We start from the raw sequence: 23,422 nt of genomic DNA, 5'->3' as shown, positions 1-23,422 counted from the left end.
TCACAAGACTATGGTGCTGCCGCCCCGCTGCCGATGTGGTATGATCAAATAAACTTTACTTCTTACTGCAAAAATGCTTGGGAATTTTATTTTGTGAAAAAATAAAAAAAATAGCTTAGCTCCTCATATGAAATTCCTACCAGAGCCATATATTGACATGTCTTTAAAAACCTCACACATATGCTGCTTGTTTTGCATTGAGCTTTGTCAAATTGTTTGCGACCCTTGTGAGATTCGTTTCATGCTTTTAAGATCAAGATCACATACACTCCATATATTCTCATGCTGACTTCTACACTAGAAGTTACGCAAAAACATGCCTGCCATTCATACCAAAATACTCCATCGCTTTAACATGATTCTACATATTGCAAAAGGAATATGGGCTATGCGAAAGAAAAAGAAAAAAAATATCCGTGCCCAGAAGCATGGGAAAAAGAAAAAAAAAGAAAAAGAAAAAGAAAGATAGCCCATATCTCAAAATAAAAGATAGAGTCATGCAGAAAAAGGTGCGAGTTTCATCTAGAAAGATTCCACACACATGCACATTTTGATCTGATTGTATAACTTGTTTTCTCCATTGGATTTGGTTTTTGACTTTGCAAAATATGTTGTACAAGTATGCTTCATTTTCATCTCCTATCCTGAGCTCCACAAAAAAGCCTTATTAGAAATAGGGAGAAAGGAGGCGACATAATGTCTTGGTGAGGAATCATACACATTGAGTGATCCGAGAAAGTCATTTGAGGAGCGAGGTTATGTTTTAATGTAACAATCTTTCAAAGACCCGAGTTATTTAGCAGAAGGAGTAAAGTGGACTTGATTCTTTACATGGATTAAAAGATTGTGATAAAAACTTGAAGTAAGACATCGGCTATGAAAGAGCAACACTAGAAAAGCCGAGGTCTCCAGTCCATGAAGTGACTGAGCAAATTGAGGCATTGGATTTACAGAATTTCGAAAAATGAAGCCTTCATACTCTGAAACTGGGGGGCTTGTGTTGACACCGGATTTTGTCAGTAAATCCGATGTAATCTGAGTTACGAAGTGGTCGGCTGATTGGTCTGTATCGGCGGGGATCACGATCTGCACACAGAGATGTGAAGAACGTTGGGAAGGAAAAGGAAAGCGAGTGAAGCTTAGTATTCTGGCCAGCTTAATTTATTCAAGGAGTTTGTACGTGAAAGCAACTGAAGACAGAAAAGCAGCTAGAAGATTAGTTTATCAGCAACTCTGTTAATTATCGGCTAGTAAGCAAAACTATACAATTACTATGAGCCGATGGGCTTGTTGATGACAATAGCCGATATGATAAGAATGGCAGCCGATGGTCTGGTTAGCATCAGTCGATGGAAAGTTGCATGCTGATGATCGACAAGTTTGGACTGTCCAAGGAGATAATCCAGTATGATCTGGGTAGGGGGGGGGGGGGGGGGTGCCATCGGCTGTCAGCCGATATTCACAGCACATGGCTGATGTCATCATGGGAGCCTGCTAATTGGAATTCACGTGAGGACACGAAGCAAAAGCTAACAGAAACTTGCATACAAGTATGTGAAGTTCCGTGTGGGAGAGGTAACATGATCTTCATCAGCAAACTTAATTCGCACTCTGGCCGGATTATTTTATTTGATGGTAAAGGCAAGTGAGGTTTCCACGTGTATGTATCAATTGGCTTGTGTCACGAGTGGCACGGAAGTTATATGGCTTGATCTGGCCGGGTAATCAGGTGATTAATGTGTACATCTGAGGAAGCGGAAGATTCGCGATCAAGATGGATCCATGTGCCAGGGAAAAATAATAAAGATACGGCAAGCATGTGTATGTGATTATTAGGAATGAGAATACTATATTCAATTGTGTATCACGTGTGCATGGAGATTGGGTTTGTTACCGGTGGATCGGAAAAGGGCTTCATCGACGAGGATTCTGCAGAAAGGAAATTAGAGTCCATGTATCTTATTATTTCCTTTTATTTAGATATTCCTTCGTTAGCAAGTTTTGTGTGCCGCGTCTAGGCTATAAATATGTACCATCATTCATTGTGGAAAGATTTATCACACGATCAACAAACTCTATTTTTTACCTGCAATTTACTTTTCGACGACTTCGCCACTTTTCTTTTCGGCGAGTTCTTTCGAGTTGATCAAGGACGCATCACATTCGAGCGACTTGATCTACTGGTAAGTTTTCGTTTACCGAGTAAATCTGAGATTTAGCTTCCGGGCGCATCGCTGTGGCTTCATTCAGATCTATTCAAAAGTTATCGAGTTTATCTAGGCTTTGACTTCCGGGCGTATCACTGTCGTCTCGTCTAGATTTATTCACCAATTATCGATATCGGCTAGATTTGTAGGTTTTCCTACGCTTTTTGGCTATTATCGCACCTAAAAACATATTAGATCGGCTTTAGATTTTGCAGTAACATTTTTGTTATCTCAAGAGCCGGTTTAAATCTGTTTTTAGTTTACATCATCTGAGTTACACATTCGTAGCTTAGATCTTGTTACACACACATAATGGGCTACTCAAAAGCTGCTTTTGTCGTCTAGTGTATCGGCTGATCCTGTCGATGCACTCGTTTATTACACGCTTGCATTTAAATATTCTTTCGTCATGTATTGTATCGGCAAAGCTTGCTGATATGCCTATCTGAGGGATAATCGGAACTCCAGCCGATATACCCTCGAATTTAACGTTTACTCTGTCTCCTTGTCAATCAACAGGTCAAATTGACTGGCACGCTTGGTCTACTTTCCGTGCTTGGCGAACACTTGGCCTCGAATTCCAGTGTGTTGATTTTTACGTCAACAGTAGTATTGGCACCAACATAACCATTGGCACATACTAGCAACAGCGCATCTCATTGATTCCACTGGCAAATGAATCCAGTGCAATCTTTGCCGGCCTCCAGAACCTACTGACAAATTAAACATGACTCCTATAAGTTCTAACTCCAACACCGATCTCCAATGGATCCCGACCACAACTTCGCAGAATTGCAAAGCTCGTGTAGCGACTCCAAGCAAAATAATGGTTAGAAAATTCATGATGGCATCTCGAAACAAGATAGAGTTTTCAATTTTCAACATAATACTGGGCATTCAAGGGCGTACCATGAATCACATCAAACTTGCAAAAAGTATACAGAAGTTTTCAACAAACTTGCACAGCAATTTTCAACTATCACCCACTCCTGAAACTGGAAGTCTGGAACAACATTAGCAGTTACATGCCCCTATTTTTGGAGCAGAGAAAACCTGTTGGAAGCATACACCAACAAACTTGAGACTGTGAGTTTGATGCACAGGAGATTTTTTGTGTCTATCCCGCTCCATACAAAACTATCATTGGGTAGCATTTCAAATTTCCTGGTTGCAATTCAGTTATTTTTAGCAACCTTTTCTACCACCACAAATATCATTGGGTAGCATTTCAAAAAGCAATTGGCTTTTTATTATCTTTGATCACATCCTTATGATAGCCCCTCAGGCTCTCCTAAAGTTTGATTAGTCTACAGTCCAACTCTTGGATTCAACAATTGAATAAGGGAGGTGGCCTCCCATTACAGCATCTTTGTGATGTAAACATCATACATGCTACTTCTAGAAGCTTGTCCTAATCTGTGCGGTGTCATTTGATGGGTGAGCATATGTGGAAGGAATGCAATAAGGACAAAGATATTTACTTTTGCTGCACGGTTCCAATCAATATTCTGTATTATTCTGTTGCAGGGTTTATGGTTCGTTTTCCTAATGTTCTGTAACAGTATTTTCCTTCAAAATCCTAAACTAGAAATTTGTTTTTAATTTGGTAAAGAACATTAAAATTGCAGAGATATAAATATCTAAATAGGAAATAGGAGAATAATGCTTGCTCATTACCAAAATTACATTACATATGTCCAGCAGGCAATGTTTCTGAAGAATCAGAACTCAGAAGCCTTTCAGCTTCATCATTAGCTTCAGCTTGTATACGCCATTGCTGAATAAGTTTCAGAAGGAAAATGTTAGATCTTTATGATATAATATTCTTATTACTGAATATAAGCAGAGGAAATACTTGCCTCTTCAAGGCTGTCGATCTCCATTAATTGTTGAATTTGCTCAGATATTCTCTCCTAAAACCACAATACTGCCTATTAGCATCGGTCAGGATTAAATAGAAAAGAATCCGATCACATTTTACGTACGACACTTGTATGGATCAACAGGATAAAAAATACTTACTGCACTGCTTGCCACTTCAGCAGCAATAACATCAGAGTCCATCTCAATTTCAATTTCAATCATTGAACACAACTGTAACAGCGTATTTGATACATCAGCTGAGTTTAAAGGTAAAAATTATACAGATGGCAGATTAATGTACTTTTTCCTTGATTACTTTTGCATAACTTTCCATTAGCTCAATCCTTGCAGAGAGTGTGCTTTCCAAGCTTTCCCGTACCCTCTTTACTCTACCTCGTCTAGCACTGGAAATTAGTTTGTGCACCAGAAAATTAATTTAGCACCGGTAAATGAAAGTAAGCTTTCTAATAAGAAAAAGTGTGATGTTTGCAAATTATTATAAATTTATAACTAATATGGTGTGACGAAGGATTTACTGGAACTTCCTGTGCATTACCGATAAGATGGTTCGCCCACTGCTAGTATTTTGTTGTCCAATTGACACATCCTTGCGAGCATCCACACCTTGAGAGAAACAGTTTTGATGTTTACAACTAGATTTCCAGAACCTTCTTGCAGCAAAATTTAATTGCCACAGGGATTAAAAAGATAAACCTCTTTTTGAGCCAACTGTTTCAGTTCCTTAAGACGGCTCTGAAGAATGTCATACTGAGACAAAAGCTGCTGCCGTACAGCAACTATATCCACTGCCTTTTGTGGAAGCTGAAGAAAAACAAGAACCTTAGTTCAATGCCGCAAGGAGACATATAACGGACCACATTATCTCTTGCCCTAAACAGACTCCTTTTTAAGAGCTCATACATGGAAACTAGGCTGCCTCCACAAAATATTGATCAAAAAAAGCAATAAGATTCTAGCTCTAATATTTGATTAAGAAAGAGCAAATTATCTTAGTCTAAAGACCGAATGGTTAGTTATGCCAACCTAAGTGGTAATGTCATAATGAGGTGGACTGAAGCCAGCAAAGCATGATATGACGAGCCAATGCTAAGAATCATTTTGTACCATCATTTATTGATGATAGACTTCTCTAACTTCATCTACCCAGTCAAAACTGTTAGAGCATTATGTATACCCATATGGGCTGTGCTTGGTTTGGCCCGTCAGGGCCCTTGGCGCCTGGAAGTACCATCCATCCTCGATGTGTGCGCCGGCCCTAGGTTAGGTGCGTCTGGTGCTCCTTTCATGTACAAGGGAAGGATCCCTTGATTGGTGGTATTTCTATAAACCGTTCGGGTTCCTTTCTTATATATGTAACTGGCTATTGCCTCTTGGAATGCATCTACAATTCCTAGCCATACTCGCTTTCATGGTATCAAGAGACCGGGTTCCTCGCCCGCCTCGCCCTTAGCGCGCCGACCAACGTTGTGCTGCGCCTCCACCCCCATGGCTGGGACGCCACCCCCCTCTCACCGCTTTGGCCAAGGCTGCCAAAGCCAAGGCCGACGCCAACGCTGCTGCCAAAGCAAAGGCCGATCGCCAAGCCGCCCATCTGGCTGCCCGCGATCGCGCCGCCCTGGCAGAGGAGGAAGCCGCCGTCGCTGCTCAGGAGCGTGATGCTGGTGCTACTCGCCTGTGCGATGCCCTAGCGCGCACTGAGCGTGAACGCGCCAACGGTCCCCCCTTCCGATGACGAAGAAGATGCCAAGGACGACGCCAGCGCCGCCGACAGCCCCTCTGATCTGCACCACGCCCTTCTTCTTTATGAAGCCTCCGCCATCGAGAATCTTCATGCGCAGGCCGTGGGGTTCAGAACATCCGGAGCCTCGTCCCCGTTGTCCTCGACATCTCCGGCAACTACGCTCGCTGGAGAGATTAGTTCCTCCTCGCCGTCGGCAAGTTCTCCCTCCAGGACCACGTCCTCTTCGACGCCCCTGCTGCTACCCTCCCCGATGTTAGAAGCTCAATTCTAACTCTCATTGAGCTGAGAGGATGACAATGAACTTGGGGCAATTTTCTGGTTTTCTCATATTCACAAACTCAAAGCCATGCCAACCCAAGGGGCTGGGGATACATACTTATAGGCAGCCAGGGCAGGCAGCCAAAGATTGCTGCAGCGAGACAGCAGTCAAGCAAAAGATGCTAGTCAAAAGAACTAAAGCTAGATGCTGTCCTAGCAAACTGACTGTCCTAGCAAACTGAAATATGCTAAATGAATAGATGCTCTGGTCCTTGCAAGGACCCTATGCCTTATCCATCCAGCACAAAGACTTATCCATCATTCTCCCCCTAAGTCTTGTGCGTCGTCTTGTGGGAGGATTGGACCATCCCGGTCCTGGAGTAGAGCTCAAGGAACTTGATCCTCCCAAGGGGCTTGGTGAGCAGGTCTGCAAGCTGGTCCTTGGTGTTGATGTAGCTTGCCTTGATGCTCCCGTCCTCCAAGCAGCCTCGGATGAAGTGGTACCTCACCCGGATGTGCTTGCTCCGTTCATGGAAAACGGGGTTCTTCGCCAAGGCCAGGGCGGACTTGCTGTCCACCCTGAGCTCCACCGCTCCAATGTCTCTGCCGAGTAGATCACCAAGCAGTCGAGCGAGCCAGAGCGCCTGAGTCGACGCGGTGGAGGCCGCTATGTACTCGGCCTCGCAACTGGACAAGGCCACCACTTGCTGCTTGACCGACTGCCAGCTAACAAGGCACTCGCCGAGGAAGAAGAGGATCCCGCTCGTGCTCTTGCTGGTGTCGATGTCGCCGACGTGGTCGCTGTCGCTGTACCCGACGAAGTGTGCCGCTCCAGGGCACCTCGGGTAGTGGAGACCGTGGTCGAGAGTCCCCGCAACATAGCGGATGATCCTCTTCACGGCCTGCTGGTGCTCCGTCGTCGGTCGCTGCATGAACCGACTAACGTAGCCGACGGAGAACACCAAGTCCGGTCGTGTGTGGGCGAGGTAGTGGAGGCTCCCCACAAGGCGCCGGTACTGAGTAGCGTCCACCTCCTCTGTCGTGCTGTCACGGCTCAGCTTCAGCCTCTCCTCCATCGGAGTGAGAGCTGGGTTGCAGTCGGTGAGCCCGGCGAGCTCGACGACGCGCTTGGCGTAGGCGGTCTGTCGAAGTGTGATCCCGGAGTCGTCCTGGTGCACCTCGATCCCCAGGTAGAAGGAGAGAGGCCCCAGGTCGCTCATCTGAAAAGTGGCCTTCATCTCCTCCTTGAACGCCACCACCTCCTCATCCTTGGTGCCGGTGATCACCAAGTCGTCGACGTAGACACCCACCAGCAGGGCATTGCCTCCATTGCCCCGCCGGTAGATGGCCGCCTCGTGCGGGCTTTGCTCGAAGCCCATCCTCTTGAGCGTGGAGTCCAGCTTGGCGTTCCACGCCCTCGGGGCCTGCCGCAAGCCATAGAGGGCCTTGCGCAGACGTAGCACCTTACCCTCCTTGCCGGGGATCGCAAACCCCGGCGGCTGGTGCACGTAGACCTCCTCCTTCAAGTCGCCGTTGAGAAACGCCGACTTGACGTCCATGTGATGGACGCGCCAGCCCTCCTGGGCAGCCAGCGCAAGGAGAAGTCGCACGGACTCCATCCGTGCCACGGGAGCAAAGGCATCGTCGAAGTCGACTCCCTCCTGCTGCACGAAACCTCGTGCCACCAGGCGAGCCTTGTGCTTGACGACGGTGCCGGCCTCATCCCTATTCAGCTTGAACACCCACTTAAGGGTGATCGCGCGGTGACCACGAGGGAGATCAGCAAGCTCCCAAGTGCGGTTCTTCTCAACCGCGTCCATCTCCGACTGCATCGCGGCACGCCATGCCGCGTGTCCCTCGGCCTCTGCGAAAGACCGAGGCTCGCCGTCGTCGCACGCGAGGTGCAACTGCGCCTCCAGGTCGTGAGGCACCAGTCCCGGCACCGGCTGATCGCCGAGAAGGTCCTCCATCGTACGGTACTGCAGTGGCTCACCGTCGTGGTACGCGTCGATGGAGTAGGCGTGCCCGGAGGAGTGGCTGCCGGTGCTGGAGTGCGTGGCGTCGCAGGCTGTGGTGGTGCAGCCGAGGAACTCGGCACAGCCGGAGTCGTAGCTGAAGAGCGTGGTGCCGCCGGTGTGGCGGGCGCCGGAGTCGGTGGAGGCTCGGGGACCGGGGTAGGCACGCTCGGCGAAGAAGAGCTGCCTACTCCCCCGGCTCCCTCGAAGTGGACGTATTCGACGGTGAAGTCGTCGTACGTCGGAGCCGAGCCGTCGTCCACCGCCTTGTCCCACGCCCATCCTCGCCCTTCGTCGAACACAACGTCGCGCGCCGTGCGCACACGCTGTCTCCGGGTCGAGAATGCGGTAGGCCTTCGAACCCTCCGCGTAGCCGATGAACACTCCCGGAGTGCTCCTGTCGTCGAGCTTGCCGATGTGGCCAAACTCCTTGGCGAACGCGAGGCAGCCGAAGACCCGCAGGTGGGAGACCGCCGGCTTACGCCCATGCCAAGCCTCATACGGCGTCAAGCCGTCGAGTGCCTTGGTGGGCGAGCGGTTGAGGATGTAGACGGCCGTCACCACCGCCTCTCCCCAGAAGACGGCCGGCATGCCCCTCTGCTTGAGGAGGGCCCGGGCCATCCCCACCACCGTCTGGTTGCGCCGCTCGACGACGCCATTCTGCTGCGGGCTGTACGTCGCAGAGTAGTGGCGCTGGATGCCCTCATCCGCGCAGTACGCCGTGAAATCGGCCGCTGTGAACTCGCCGCCGTTGTCGGTGCGCAGCACACGCAACTTGCGGCCGCTCTCCGCCTCCGCGGCAGCCTGAGCACGCCTGATGGCGTCCGCAGCCTCTCCCTTGCTGCCGAGGATCATCACCCACATGAAGCGGGAGAGGTCGTCGACGAGTAGCAGGAAGTAGCGCCGTCCTCCTGGTGTGACCGGTGTCACCGGGCCACACAAGTCGCCGTGTACGAGCTCGAGCCGCTCCTTGGCTCGGAAGCTCGCCTGCTGGGGGAAGGAGTGCCGCCTCTGCTTCGTCAGCACGCAGACGTCGCAGAGCTGCTCCACGTGGTCGAGGCACGGGAGGCCTCGCACCATCTCCTTGGTGCCGAGCCGCTTCAGGGCCTCAAAGTGGAGGTGCCCAAAGCGCTCGTGCCACTGCCATGCCTCGTCGTCCCTGCGAGCTGCAAGACAAAGAGGCTGGGCCACCCCGACATGGAGGATGTAGAGGCGGTTCTTCCCTCGAACCACCCTGGCGAGAAGCTGGCGACGGTGGTCCCAGATGCGGAGGACCCCGCTGTCGATCACCACGCGGGAGCCGCTCTCATCGAGCTGCCCAAGGCTGATGATGGAGTTCCGCAGCGCCGGGATGTAGTAGACTCCGGTGAGCATCCGGTGCTCTCCGGACTTGGCGGTGAAGATCACGGAGCCCACGCCCTTGATCTCCACGGCGGAGGAGTCCCCGAACCTGACGGGGCCACCTACGTCGACGTCCAGGTCGGAGAAGAACTCCCGCCGCCCGGTCATGTGGTGCGTGGCGCCGGAGTCGAGGTACCAGCCATCGACCCTGTCGTCGTCGGAGCCGTTGCCGAGAACTCGGGCACGCGGCTCGTCGAGGTGGAGTAGAGCGGTGACAGGCGGTGCCGCCGGATGCGGCTCCATGTCCCTGTGGAGTAGGAACAGAGCCGGCTCGTCATCCGGTTGGGCCTCCGCGACGTGGGCTTGGCCCCCACGCCTCCGCTGCGAGCAGTCCCTGGCCCAGTGGCCGGGCCTGCCACAGTTGTGGCAGGCGTCGTCTCGTGCCACCTTGGGCCTGTCAGCGGCGCCGCCCTGAGCATCTCCGCGGGCGCCACCCTCGGCGCGCCCTCGTGCCCCGGCTTGGGCACCTCCGCGCCCCTTTCGCGGCTTGCCGCGCTTGCGGCCACCAGTCGAGGAAGAGGGCTCCCCCCTCCTCCTGTCACCGCGCCGAGCCTCCCACTGCTCCTGAGTGAGGTGGAGCTTCCCACCGATGGAGATGCCTCCCGAGGGAGGCTGTGGCTCGTCGCTGTCGACGACCTTGAGGCGACCTATCGCCTCCTCGATCGTCATGGTGGAGAGGTCCAGCAGAGACTCGATCGAGCGAGCGGTCTGCCTGTACCTCTCGGGGACGCAGTGGAAGAGCTTCTCGACGGCTCTCTCCTCGTCGTAGGTGTCGTCGCCGAACTGCACCACCTTCTGCAGCAGAGTGTTGAGACGGAGGGCGAAGTCATCAACATCCTCACCTAGCTTGAAGGCCAGGTTCTCCCACTCCTTGCGAAGTGCCTGGAGAGTGGTCTTGCGGGCGCGGTCGCTGCCGATACGTGCCGCAGCGATGGAGTCCCAGGCCTCCTTGGCAGTTCGCTTCTTGGAAAGCGTGAACTGCATCTTGGGCGGGGCTGCTGCGATCAGAGCATCCAGCGCCCGTTGATCCTCATCGTAGCCGACGTCGCCGTACCGGACTGCCTCCCACATGTGCCGCACCTGGAGCTTCACCTCCATGACTGCGGCCCACTCGACGTTTTTGGTCTTGGTGAGGGTGGGCCACCCACCGCCGGGACCGACGTCCCTGACCACCGCCTGGAGGCCGTGGTAGCCGGGGGCGCCGCCGCGCGCACCCTAGCCAGGAGCGCCGCCACCGCCTTGGGCGCCGCCGCCAGGGGCGCCGCCTCCGCCCTGCGCGCCGCCGCCGGGCGCGCGGGCCCCTTGACCGCCGCCGGGCGCGCCGCCGTCCAGGCCGCCGCCGGGCGCGCCGCCGTCCAGGCCGCCGCCGCCGGGGTGGGCTGCTGCCCACCGCGCGGTCCGCTCCCGCGCTCTCTCCCTCTCCAACTCCTCAAGGTCCTCGTCGGCGGTGGCGTCGCCGGCGATGGAGCCGCTGCGGCTGCCGCGCAAGGTCTCAACCTTGACCTCCGCCGCACGCGCTGCATCCTCCGCCTCTTCTGCTTCCACCTCCGCCCTGGCCGCTGCCAGCTCCGCTGCAGCCAGCCTGGCCGCCCTCGCCACTGCTGCAGCGGCTTGAGCCGTCGCTCGCCTGCGCTCCTCTGCCGCGGCGAGCTCGGCGTCTCGCTGGCGCCGTGCGCTCGAGGCGACCGAGCGCTGAGACGGTGCGTCGGACATGGCGCGCCTCCAAGGGGCTGTTGCGTGGAGAGAGGGAAGGGAACGGGGAAGAAGAGGCAGCCGGAGCTGCTGCTGCTGCTGTTGCAGCGGCTGGTGCAGCAGCTGCTGCTGCTGCGCTAGCTGCTTGTGGTGGTGGCTGGGCTGCTACAGCGGCTTGGGAAGGGGAGGAGCAAGAGACTTATCCATCACAAAGACTTATCCATCACCCGACTGGGCGCGCATGGACTGCGTCGTCAAGTCCTGGATCCTCAGGTCCATCTACGATGATCTCGCCGAGGCCATCTCCGCAGGGGCATCTCCACACATGCCACCTGAGTCGCCGTGGAATCCTAGTTCCTCGGCAACCACGAGACGCGCGCCCTCTACCTCGACACCCAATTCCGGAGCTTCTCGCAAGGTGACCTCTTCGTCACAGATTATTGCAGACGCCTCAAACGTATGGCAGATGATCTTGGTGACCTTAGCGAGGTCGTCAACGATCGTACCCTCGTCCTCAACCTCATCCGGGGTCTCAACGAGCGGTTCGCCAACATCAGTCTGCATCTTCGCCGCAGTCACCCCTTCCCCTCGTTCCTCGAGGGAAAGGATGCCCTGCGCCTGGAGGAGCTCACCTTCGCGCACCACGACACCACCCCTACTGCCCTCGTCGCCGGATCCTCCCCCGCTCCAGCTCGCCCCTGCACCGACGCCTGCAGTGGATGCCTGCAGGGGGCGGTCACAGCAGAGGTGGGTATGCTACTTCAGGGGGTGTGCCCGCGCCCAAGAACCGTCGCAGCAAGTGCAGCGGCAAGAAGATAGCCTCCGGCGGTCAGGGCAGCAAGGAGGATCAGGGCTCCGGCGGTCATCCCTGGCTACCTTCTACAACCCGTGGACTGGCACAATTCAGATGTGGCCTGGTCCTTGGCCTGCACTCCAGCAGCCGCGGCCTCCCCTGCAGCCTCTCAAGCAGTAGCAGCACCATCGCCTACAAATAGGCCCTGCTGGCCGCGCCTCCACAGCAGGCTGCATCTGCCCCGCCAACTCCCAGTGTCGCCTCCTCCGGCCAGTGGTCTGCACCAGCCCCGGACTACTACAATCCGATCGCTGGCCTCCCCTCATGGGACCAGCAGTCGCTCACCGCGACATTCAGCACCATGACACTAAACCCGCCCCAGAACGAGTGGTATTTTGATTCTAGTGCTTCCTCTCATATGACCTCTCATTCGACAGCCTTGTCCTCTCATTTGACAACCCTGTTTCATTCTTCACCACCGCAGCCTCTCACTCCTTCCTCTATTGTTGTCAGTAATGGCTATCTCTTGCCCGTCACTGCGACTGGCTCCACTGACATAACAAATCTTTACGCCTTAATAGTGTTTTTGTTTCACCTCAACGTATTAAGAATCTTATTTCTATTCATCGGTTCACTACCGATAACAATTGTTATGTGGAGTTTGACCCTTCTGGTTGTTCTATGAAGGACCTCTTGTCTAGGAAACAGATTTTTAGGTGCAATAGCTCCGGACCGCTATATCGGCTGCACCTTCCAGCTACTGCTCACTCTTTGGTCGCCACTTCCACCGCCTCCCTCTGGCACTGTCGCCTTGGTCATCCAGGTCGCGAAGCTCTCGGCAAGCTCGCCTCCATCCTCCCGACGTGCTCCAGTGATGGCGAGACCTCTATCTATCATGCGTGTCAGCTTGGGCTCCATGTTCGTCTCCCTTTTAGTGTGTCGTCATCTCGAGCGTCTAATAATTTTGATCTCATACATTGTGATTTTGTGGACCTCTCCAGTTGTCGGTGTATCAGGATTTAAATATTATCTTGTGATTCTCGATGATCACTCGCACTATCTGTGGACTTTTCCTCTACACCTTAAGTCTGACACATATGCTACTCTCACTCATTTCTTCGCTTGTGTGCAAACACAATACAGTTCGGCGTCACCGTCAACGACGTCCAGTGCGACAACGGTAAAGAGTTCGACAACTCCAGCGCCCGCACGTTCTTCCTGACACATGGCATTCACTTGCGCATGTCCTGCCCCGGCACCTCCGCCCAGAACGGTAAAGCTGAATGCATTATTCGCTCCACTAATAATGTTGTTCGCTCCCTTCTGTTCCAGGTATCGGCCCCTCCCTCCCTCTGGGTGGAGGCGCTCCATACAGCCTCCCACCTCCTCAACCTGGTCCCCACAAAAACACTCGAGTCCGCCACTCCGCACTTCGTCCTCTTCGGCACCCGCCGACATACGACCATCTGCGTGTATTCAGGTGTATGTGCTATCCAAACCTCTCCGCCACCGCCCCTCGCTCCGCTTTGTGTCTTTTTGGGATACTCTGCTCACCACAAGGATTACCGATGTCTTGACCTCACTACTAACAAGGACATCATCTATCATCATGTTTTCGACGAGTCCTTTCCATTCGCTGAGTACCACTCCCAGCCTGTCTCCTCTGCGGATTTTGAGTTTCTGGATAGCACTGACTTTGTGCCGGCTCCTGTTGGACCGTCACAACACCCTGTGCTTGCAAGTACACCTCCTCGCTGCACTGGCTCGAGCCTGTTGCTCGCCGAGCGCAGCACCGCCCTGATCTCCAACGGTGCCCCTGCCATCATGGGCACACCAGGACTGCCCGGCGCACAGCCACACACGGCATCGGCCAGCGCGCAGCCACGCACACCACATTCGCCCAAGGCGCAGTGTTGGAGAATAGGATTGATGTATATTAACCTGAGCCTTGTGACTGAATATATAGGGGTACATGACTTGGAGGGCAAGAAGCCTCTCCTACAGATCTGGTAGGATACGGATACAATCCTAATCTACCTAATATACTCTAACACGCAGCCACTCGCGGCACCGGATGCCGTGTCGCCACACGCGGCCCTCGATGGTTTGATTACGTCTCCTGCCCGCGCCATGCAGCCACGGGCGGCTGGGGCTGTCTCCGGCAGTGACTGGGTGCCCCTCGTGCGGGACATCAGGCGAGTCTACACACGGCGAGCCCCTCGTGTTCCGCCAGGATTCGCGCCTCTGCCGGAGTCTTTGTCCTCAGCAGCCCTGCCCAAGGGTGCTGCCCCGACGTTACCAGTGGTGAATGATCATGCCATGCGCACTCGCGCCAAAAGCAGCTTCAGGATGCCTGCACGACCGTTCCTTCACCCCGCTCTGTTGTCTCCAATCTCGAAGACCTACTGCAGCGCTCTTGCCGACCCCTATTGGTGGGCTGCTATGGAGGAGTTCAGCTCTTTGCTGAACAACTCCACTTGGGATCTTGTCCCGCATCCGCCGCAGGCTAACGTCATTTCTGGCAAATGGATCTTCAAGCATAAGTTCCGAGCTGATGGTTCTCTCTTGAGTTGTACAAGGCCAGATGGGTTCTTCGTGGTTTCTCTCAGTGCCCTGGTGTTGATTTTGATGAGAATTTAAGTTCGGTTGTGAAACCTGCCACTGTTCGCACCGTTTTGTCACTAGCTCTCTCCCAGCACTGGCCCATTCATCGGCTGGACATGAAGAATGCCTTTCTTCATGGGACTCTATTTGAAACAGTGTACTGTGCCCAACCTGTTGGTTTTGAGGATTCCACCCACCCGGATTTCGTCTGTCGTCTGAACAACTCCTTGTATGGACTCAAGCAGGCGCCACTCACCTGCTCAGCTTGGGTTTTGTTGAAGCCAAGTCAAATACTTCATTGTTTATCTACCGCCATGGTTCGGACACTGTCTATCTACTTCTCTATGTGGACGACATTGTCTTGACTGCGTCTTCTGTCAAGCTCCTTCGGTGCACCATTGGAGCTCTCCAGCGAGCTATGAAGGATCTGGGCGAGCTATATCACTTCTTGGGCATGTAGGTTAAGCGCAGCAGTCAGGGTCTGTTTCTTTCCCAGCGCCGGTACATGATTGATATCCTCAATCGGGCTGGCATGACCGATTGCAAGCCAGTCTCTACTCCGGTGGAGTGCAACCCGAAGCTCTCTACTGATGGAGTTCCTGTTCAGGATGCGACGGATTTCAGAAGCCTTGCTGGTGCTTTGCCTTTACCAGGACAGATATTGCTTATGCGGTTCAGCAGGTCTGTCTCTATATGCATGATCCTCGAGAGCCGCATCTTGTCGCTCTCAAGCAGATTCTGCGCTACATCCGAGGCACTCTTCATCTCAGGCTTCTCCTACGACCCTCTTCGTCGACTGAGCTGATGATCTACTCCGATGCTGACTGGGTCGGTTATCCTGACGCACAAGTCCATCTCGGGCTATGCTATGTTTCTTGGTGACAATCTGGTTTCGTGGTCTTCCAAGCGGCAGCACACTGTTTCGCGCTCCAGTGCGGAAGCTGAGTATCACGTCGTCGCCAACGTTGTCGCCGAGGCGTCCTGGCTACGACAGCTCCTCCAGGAACTCCATGCTCTGCTTCGCCGCGCCTCCCTGGTCTACTGCGACAACATCAGCTCCGTGTACATGTCCTCCAACCCCATTCAGCATCAGCGCACCAAGCACATCGAGATCGACCTCCACTTCGTCCGCGAACGAGTTGCTGCTGGTGATGTCCACGTTCTCCATGTACTACTACATCCCAGTACGCCGCCATCTTCACCAAGGGCCTTCCTTCGTCAATCTTCGCTGAGTTCAGTCTGAACGTTTGCGGTGCTGCTAATCAGACTGCGGGGGCGTGTTAGAGGATTATGTATGCTCATATGGGTTGTGCTTGGTTTGGCCCATCAGGACCCTTGGCGCCTGGCCGCACCATCCATCCTGGATGTGTGCGCCGGCCCTAGGTTAGGTGCGTCCGGTGCTCCCTTCATGTACAAGGCAAGGATCCCTTGATTGGTGGTGTTTCTATAAACCATTCGGGTTCCTTGTCTATATATGTAACCGGCTATTTCCCCTTGGAATGCATCTATAATTCCTAGCCATACTCGCTTTCAAAAACATTAAGAGATTTATTTACATGATAGAGAAATAAACTTTTTGAATTTTTTTTCTATGTCAAAATTGCACTTACCTTTTGAATTTCTGGCAGGACCACTTGATTTAGAGTTGTTCCGATGGCAGCTGATGCAATTGCAGTTGCTGTAATAAGTCTAGGAAGACTTGGGTCAATGAATGCGGAAGCAGCATCTCCAGAGGCAAGCAAAGAAAGAGCACCGACCAATAAATATGGGCTAAGGAAAAATGATCCTTCATTCATTGATGGAGCTCTTAGCAACTTTGAGACTTGTCCATTGCTGTGATTAGTCAGACACATAGGCTCGCCTGGTTTAAATCCTTGTGAGCGTGCAGCAATCTTGAGGGGACCCATTTCACGATAAACATTGGATGGGGCTGCCAACGAAATGGTTACTCTTTCTCCTTCTTGAGCAGGGAGTTCTACATTCTGGGTAGCAAATCTATGAGTGCGCGCTATTCCTGAAGGTGCTCGGATCTGCAACAGAAACAAGCGAGAAACATATGAGTCACATACTGAAGTTAACAATCACACCCTGTAACATGAACATGGTAAATTAGAAGCAGTGCGCATAGATCATAGAACTGTGTAACATCATCAGCAACAGCTCATACTGAATTTGGTGGTGATTTTTGGCTGGAGCCCCAGCATACCACCAAAAAAATTGCTTAGTGATGCAGTGCTCGAAGGAGTGCCTTGGTATAAAACAAGGTGGTCAAAAAAGTTGGTGCTCAAGAATGTATCAGCCAATCACTGTGTAGGTCATGTTCAGGGTCCTGTCTGGTCTCTAACGGACAGTTGATGAAATGAAGCAAACAAAATGTTACATCAAATGGAAGTTTATCGGTTTGTTTTGTAAGGATATTGTCGATGTGGCCAATGCGGGGTTCAAACACATAATCTGATACTAATTGGTCAATTCTGGGAGCATCACTCCCCATACTGCTTCTAGTGCAATAGTTTCAATTCATATTTTCATATTTCTATGATACTCCCTCTATCTCGGAATATAAGACGCATTTTTGTTTCATGAGGGCATGCCTTTGACTAACAATTACTGTATTAATATGTTGCTTTTTATGGAACTTTTTAATTTTAACCATAAGTGCTTTTGAATATGAATCTAATAACACCAATTTTGTAACACAACAGTTATATACACACTAATAGAATAATTGTTGGTCAAAGGCATGTCCTAAGGATAATGTGACTTACATTCTTAGTCAGAGGGAGTATAAAATCTAGAGCATTCCTCCATTAGTTTTAAACAGAACTTTCAGCTCACTTATGGACATAAAAATGCAACTTCATTGAAGTAAAGATTGTCAGAATAAGGAAAAAATTAAGATCTATTGTGTACATTTTGATAGAAAATCTACCACAATAGAGTGGACAGCAGCTGGAAGACCATCTTTTCTTATATTAATGAATCTCAATGCCTTCTCCAGAGCTGAAATATCCATGCTGCGTTCGGCAGAAGATCCTTAGAGAAGTAGTATTAGAAGCAAAGTCATATACAATACCATTGAGGAAGTGGTCAAAATTCATATAAGTTATTATCTGAGATAAAATAGAGTGAAAAAATTGATGAAGGGTGCAACAATGACTGGAAGTGCTATAAACTCTTTTGCTACTACAAAATCGAGTAAAGGGCACCTAACTGAGATATTAAGTGTTCTCCTAACCTACTCTTTACCCACAGATCATGATAAGGATACATGTCTTGCAAAAATGGTGCTGCTGACATAGTGACTACTTACATCTAACGGTTACCGGGGCAGAGCCACATGTAGTTGGGGTCAGCTGAACCCAATGAATTTTGCTAATTCTACTGTAGTTCCAATGTGAAAAAAGCAAACCTCTTCTTTTTCTTCAACAAAAGCAAACATCGCATGCAATGGAATCAGAACCTTCCATTCTTCAGAATGATGAAGACAGCTCAAGAATTAAACAACAACAGTTTTTTCATGGAGATTTTTATTATAGCTTGCTGGAATATATGGAAACAGAGGAATGCTTTAATATTTGAGGGCATCAGGCCATCCATCAACTCATGGACCTTCCACTTCATTGAGGAGGCCAAGTTACAATCTCACAGATTAAAAGATAACAGTAGAGAGGACTTTCTAAATTGGGTCAATTCTGTACAGTAGCTACCATGTGTAGCATCTGAAGTTTTTTTTTTTTAATGGGGATCATGCCATCCCCATGCTTTGTACAGCTTTTTACTTATTTTTTTTTTTAATTTTAATATACTACCACAGTGGGGGTCTCCCCTGCTGTACAGTTCAAAAAAAACAAAAGCAAACATCACTTTTGAAACATATAAGATTGCAACATGTTTAGAAGAGAGACCCCAATGATATGAATTTCTAGCTTCGTCCAGTTGCACTCATTATTAATGTACCATTACAGCCAGCACTATAATACATGTAAAGAAACATGATGATGGCTTTGCATTGGTATGAAATCTCAGAACAGCACAAAGACAGAACACAGCTCACTAACCTAACTTCTTCAGATTCGATGCTTGAAATGTCTCCAGAAAATAATTCATATTGATATCGACACTTTGAACAGGAAACAACCTGAAAAGATAACACAAACATATCAGAAATTTTTTTCTTGAATGCGCAGGAGAACTGCGCATCAATATATTAAGAAGAATAAAAAGGGGGTAAAGAGCCCCTAAAACAAACTGTTACAGGATTGAAGGGTCTGTAACCCACCCTAAGAAAACACTCTAAGCTGTCTTTCTAGTTAAAAAAAGGCAAGACCAGACCACAGGACCCAAGTAGGGATGCAAGTGGGTACCCATTGGTGTTTTTGGGTTTATCGTTTTAGTTCATTTTCTCTCCCAAATTAATTACATAGCATGCCATTCTAGCTCATTTTATCAAGTTTTGGGTCGACCCGTTGACCCAAAAAAGGTGGGACTTGCATCCCTAGACCCAAGATCCAAAAAGAACTAGGAGGTGGGAGCCAGGGCAAGGAGATAAGACACTCCTCGAGCCCCTGCTACTGACCACTGCTGTGCTTCTTCCCTAAAAGCCAAGATGACCCAGGTTAAGTTAGGGATCCTTCCATCAAAAACACAATATTTACGATGTTTCCAAATTAACCATGCTCCCAGGATAATGATTGAAACAAACATATCAGAACTTGCATTTCACATTCAACTCCCTCACTATAAATAATCTAGGGTATTAGTTCACAATGGAAAGCAGGAGGAACGAGACGACATTGATTTTTGCAATAAGAATAAAATATAAGGACCAAATTACGAGCCAAAGAGGACTCAAGATTAGGTACTGCAGGTTGTATACCCACACATGAACTGAACTCAATTCGATGATACACAGTTCACCTGCGTGTTAAAAAAACAGTGGCAAAAATGACATTGACAAATCTGTAGGCAACTCAGTAAACTAAATAAAGAAAATTTTCATGCTCATAATTAAGTATTTAACTTAAAAATAAAACTCTCAACAGAATGGCATCTAATATCAGAAAAAACTAAGCTAGGTAGAGACCAACAACACAAGACCTTCCAACCCTAAAAAGTTGTGAACTGAGTGCGAGCCTATAGACATTTACAGTACATATGCTCCATTGTGTGTCCTCTGTCGATTTAATGCAACTTACCCTCCCTCCCTCTTCCATCACATGAGTCCCAAATGTGGCCACTTGTTTCGACAGCTCACATCATCTAACCTAATGACTAGTATTAAAAAAATTAAGAGGTGCTATAAAATACTTCTGCAGAACCAAACCTGAGTTCCATCCTGCGGTTGAGCAACAGCAACTGCTACCATGCAGGTTGGACAGCGAACAATAATCCCAAAAGGAACCTGCATTAAGCAAAAAATATTATCATCAAATTCTGATGGCACTTATCTACCAAACCTTCTCTCCAAGTTCATGAAGCAGTGTTCTCCAAAGGTGTTAGGTGCAAGGCAGGCAGAGGGGCGATTCTTAGCCTATATGAATCACTGATGTGTCTGGTGCTTAGTGGGTGGTGCCCGTCACACCAATACCATGGACAAGGGTTTTGGAGGTCAAAATTTAATGGAATCGATAGTTGATATGTGATTTAGATGGTATTAGAGTTGGGGGTTAAATTAGACAAACAAAACAGTTGAGGGACCAAAAACACTTATTCCATGAAGATCTATTGTAAAATCAGGAGGAAGACCTTTTTGCCATTTTTTTAGATCTTGAACTGGGATTTAAGCTCTCAAAAATAATATATATGATCTAATATTTCTAGTATTCATTTTTTTCACTACAAATTTACTTCTTATAAGAAATAAGATGAATACATCAATTGCACGTTATGCAGATTTATAATTACCAATATATATATTTTGAGGAGCCCAATAACCCATTCCTTAAAACAGCTGTACAGAATTGCTGAAATTACAACATCCACTGTCAACATAACACTGCAGTCTGCAGATGAAGCATCCTAAAAGACAATGTGTGCATGATAATATTGCCTAATAGTTCTTAACGCAAAAGTCACCTCCTCTGTAGAAGAAACACCAGCGCAAGATGCATAATCGATTATCCTGATTGCATCAGAAACACGCAGGGCGGCTGCCAACCGCTGTACGAGCAAGGCATATGTCCGATCGTCCGGTCTCGCCCACCTCCAGCCTCCTACTGCATGTCAACATTCAGCAATACGCGGCACTCGAAGTTGAAGACGTTGTATAATTGTATTCAAATTTTCATGAACAAAAAAGGTCTGAAACATCAGATAAGGAACCAAGGCCACATGCCCCCCGTACCTCCCGCGAAGCCGGATCGCATGGCTTCGAACACCGAGAGCGCGAGATCGACGTTGCCTCGGTCAAGTGCCGCGGCAATGATCGCGTTGCATTCGGGCGCTTCCAGAGCGGCGCCCGAACCTCCCGCCGAGTCTGCGACAATGTCCAGCGCCTGGTCCGCATCCCCCGCGCCTGAGACCCGCCTGAGCAGGTCCGTGTCGAGCCATCCAGCCACCGGCGCTTCCGATGAGGCCTCGCCGGCGCCATCACCGTCGCCTCCTGCGGCGCCAGTCCTCTGCAGAGAGCAGCAGCCGGAGGAGGGATGGGAAGAAAACGCAAGGCCGAAGCTGGCGGCGGTGGTGACACGCGTGAGAAGCGGAGAGGAAACGGGACGAAGCGAGCGGCGGTGGGATGCGGGCGAGGGCGGGAGGAGAGCAAGCGCCATGGACGCGCGCGCCGTGCGCCGTGTCAGCGGCAAACCGTCGAGCACATGGCGTGCGCCAGCTCTGGATGAGGTGCGTGTGGTTCAGACATGACTACGAGAGGAAACTTTAACGGATAGTCGGCAGAATTACAAGATTTATAAGAAAACTTTAGCGATTTGTAAACACCAAACAGAAAAACCAGACTGAATGCAAACGAACAAACTAATTTATGCTAATAGATAATATGTTTTAGGGAGGATATGGTGTGGATTTTTCTCTCCCCTATAAAGTTACCGGTTAAAATTTTGCTACATCCACCAAACTTAATCTTGCTTCATGAGATGGAGTATTCTCCTCTCAGACCAACTTGTGTACACAGAAAATCAACATTATTACAATGTGCAGTCCAGATTTATTTACACATCTCCTCTCTCTTTCTTCAATCAAGTCCAATACCCCATGTTATTTGGAGCACGCCCTGAACCCGTCACCCGCGCGCACCCCGGCCTCCTCACACGTGCGTGCCCACGTGCGCTTCCTCTTCTTCTCGACCGCACAAAACCCTATGCGCGTCGCCTCCTCTTCTCATCTCCACGCGTCTCCACCTCTTCTCATCTCCACCAGTGTTTTGCGCAAGAACAGTAATTCAAAAGTGGTTAAGATGAAAAGAGAAGAAATAAGATTACAGTGTGAAGTTATATTGTATTGTAGGCTAAAGTCACAACAACCAAACAGATACCTTTATACATGTGGAGCTCAACATTTTCATGGTGTGCTAAATTCGCCATGACTCAAAAGATCACACGTTAGATAGTAACACAATACGCGGACATCACGCCATATAAAACTGTATATTGTTTTGGGTAGTCTAATATCGACATGCACGGTTGTTAGTTTAGCATGGAGAGACATAATACCGTAAACTAAGAGAGCTTGTTGCTGTGCGTGAGAAAGGAATAATCATCCCAACTGGTAGACATGGCATATTATTTGGTCTATAGACATATTATTTAGTTCGATCTATTGCCATTCTACAGCGCCCAAGTAGCAACTGAACTGAACTTGAACAACACTCAAAATGTTCTCTACCCTATACTTCACTTTTGAACAGCCTACATAAATGTCGAAGATAGGAGGATGAAGCCCTCAAATATACCTTTCCTATTTCCCTTGTTGCTGAACTCCATATAGATAGTATTGATAAAGGGAAATCTTTGCAAATGAAAAATCTATAGTGTACATGTGGAAATAAAAAATGTAATCAAATTGGCTCATACTTTTCTTTAAGTCTACAACAAAATTCATGCCTTAAATGATTTTTTTTTGCAATACTTAACTGAAGCAAATTAAATGCTTGATGATCAGATAGACAACTTGTTGTGACACATAATTGGAGCCTCAAGCAACAGAAGATCCAATGAAGGTTTAAATTTTGTTGAAATTGCTCAATTACAGATAGCTTATGGACAAATTTTTACCCATGTGCAGAAAGCACTGAAGCTTTTTGGGAATTCATGCATGACCAGATAACCAAAAACACAAACACTTTTGGATGCTTAACTCATTTGCAATTCTGTCCAACCAAATTACACAAAAAAAACATCCGAGATATAGATCGAAAAGTATCCTTTTTCATTGCGGATGTCGGTACCCTGTAGCAGGGATACCCACTTCTACTGCAGCAAGGCAGGACTCGCGTAGTTATCTGTAACTACGCCATAAGGGGCGGAGCAGCCGGGCCCCAAGGGTCAGGCTCTGACCTCACCGGGCCAACGGCCCCGGACCCGCTCCCCGCTCTGGGACGGGTCTGGTGACGCCACGTGTCCCTGAGGAAGGGAAGCTCCGAACCAACAGCCGAGGGCTCGGACCCCCCTTAGGGGTCCGGGACCTCCCGCGTCCATCCAGACCTACCACGCGCGAAGAACCAACATACCGCCGGGGGGGTCCGGAGCCACCACGTGTCCCGCAGGCACGGGCGCGGGCGCGGGACTTCCGCTGGAAGACTCGCCCACCCACCGCATTCAATGCGGGTGGTTGAGGCGTGCTCTGCAGCCACGGCTCGCGGGGCAGCCTTTGT

The 23,422-nt window shown here is 49.9% G+C and overlaps 1 protein-coding gene across 7 annotated transcripts; it reads right to left on the bottom strand.

The window, feature by feature from the left end:
* Positions 1-3,031: 3,031 nt before the first annotated feature.
* LOC120712066 lies at positions 3,032-21,471 on the bottom strand. Of its 7 annotated transcripts, none has more exons than XM_039997774.1 (13): positions 20,942-21,471; positions 20,674-20,813; positions 19,922-19,999; positions 18,657-18,736; positions 17,528-17,612; positions 16,206-16,625; positions 4,785-4,892; positions 4,627-4,694; positions 4,372-4,474; positions 4,230-4,301; positions 4,067-4,120; positions 3,885-3,984; positions 3,032-3,371 (listed from the first exon to the last, which is right to left on the bottom strand). In XM_039997774.1, exons 1-12 carry the CDS (start codon positions 21,363-21,365, stop codon positions 3,895-3,897), a joined length of 1,722 nt encoding a protein of 573 aa, XP_039853708.1. In that variant the 5' UTR covers positions 21,366-21,471; the 3' UTR covers positions 3,032-3,371; positions 3,885-3,894. The 7 variants fall into 7 exon arrangements, with proteins under 7 accessions (XP_039853708.1, XP_039853710.1, XP_039853711.1 ...); XM_039997776.1 differs by having other exon boundaries at positions 3,032-3,260; XM_039997779.1 differs by having other exon boundaries at positions 3,098-3,260; positions 4,387-4,474; positions 20,942-21,437.
* Between the last annotated feature and the right edge of the window lie 1,951 nt (positions 21,472-23,422).

The sequence above is a fragment of the Panicum virgatum genome, chromosome 6K, assembly GCF_016808335.1.
Source record: "Panicum virgatum strain AP13 chromosome 6K, P.virgatum_v5, whole genome shotgun sequence".
In the NCBI taxonomy this organism is placed as follows: Eukaryota; Viridiplantae; Streptophyta; class Magnoliopsida; order Poales; family Poaceae; genus Panicum; species Panicum virgatum.
The sequence above is the reverse complement of the archived record's forward strand: the minus strand, read 5'-3'. Positions and strand labels throughout refer to the sequence as shown.

Bases quoted from the DNA above. Each gene is read 5' to 3' on its own strand.
- LOC120712066 (XM_039997774.1), bottom strand. From the start codon at position 21,365: ATGGCGCTTGCTCTCCTCCCGCCCTCGCCCGCATCCCACCGCCGCTCG. The intron at 16,626-17,527 runs GTAGATTTTCTA...TTTCTGTTGCAG, and splicing joins CTGCTGTCCACTCTATTGTG to ATCCGAGCACCTTCAGGAAT. The intron at 4,302-4,371 runs GTACATTAATCT...ACGCTGTTACAG, and splicing joins CAAAAGTAATCAAGGAAAAA to TTGTGTTCAATGATTGAAAT.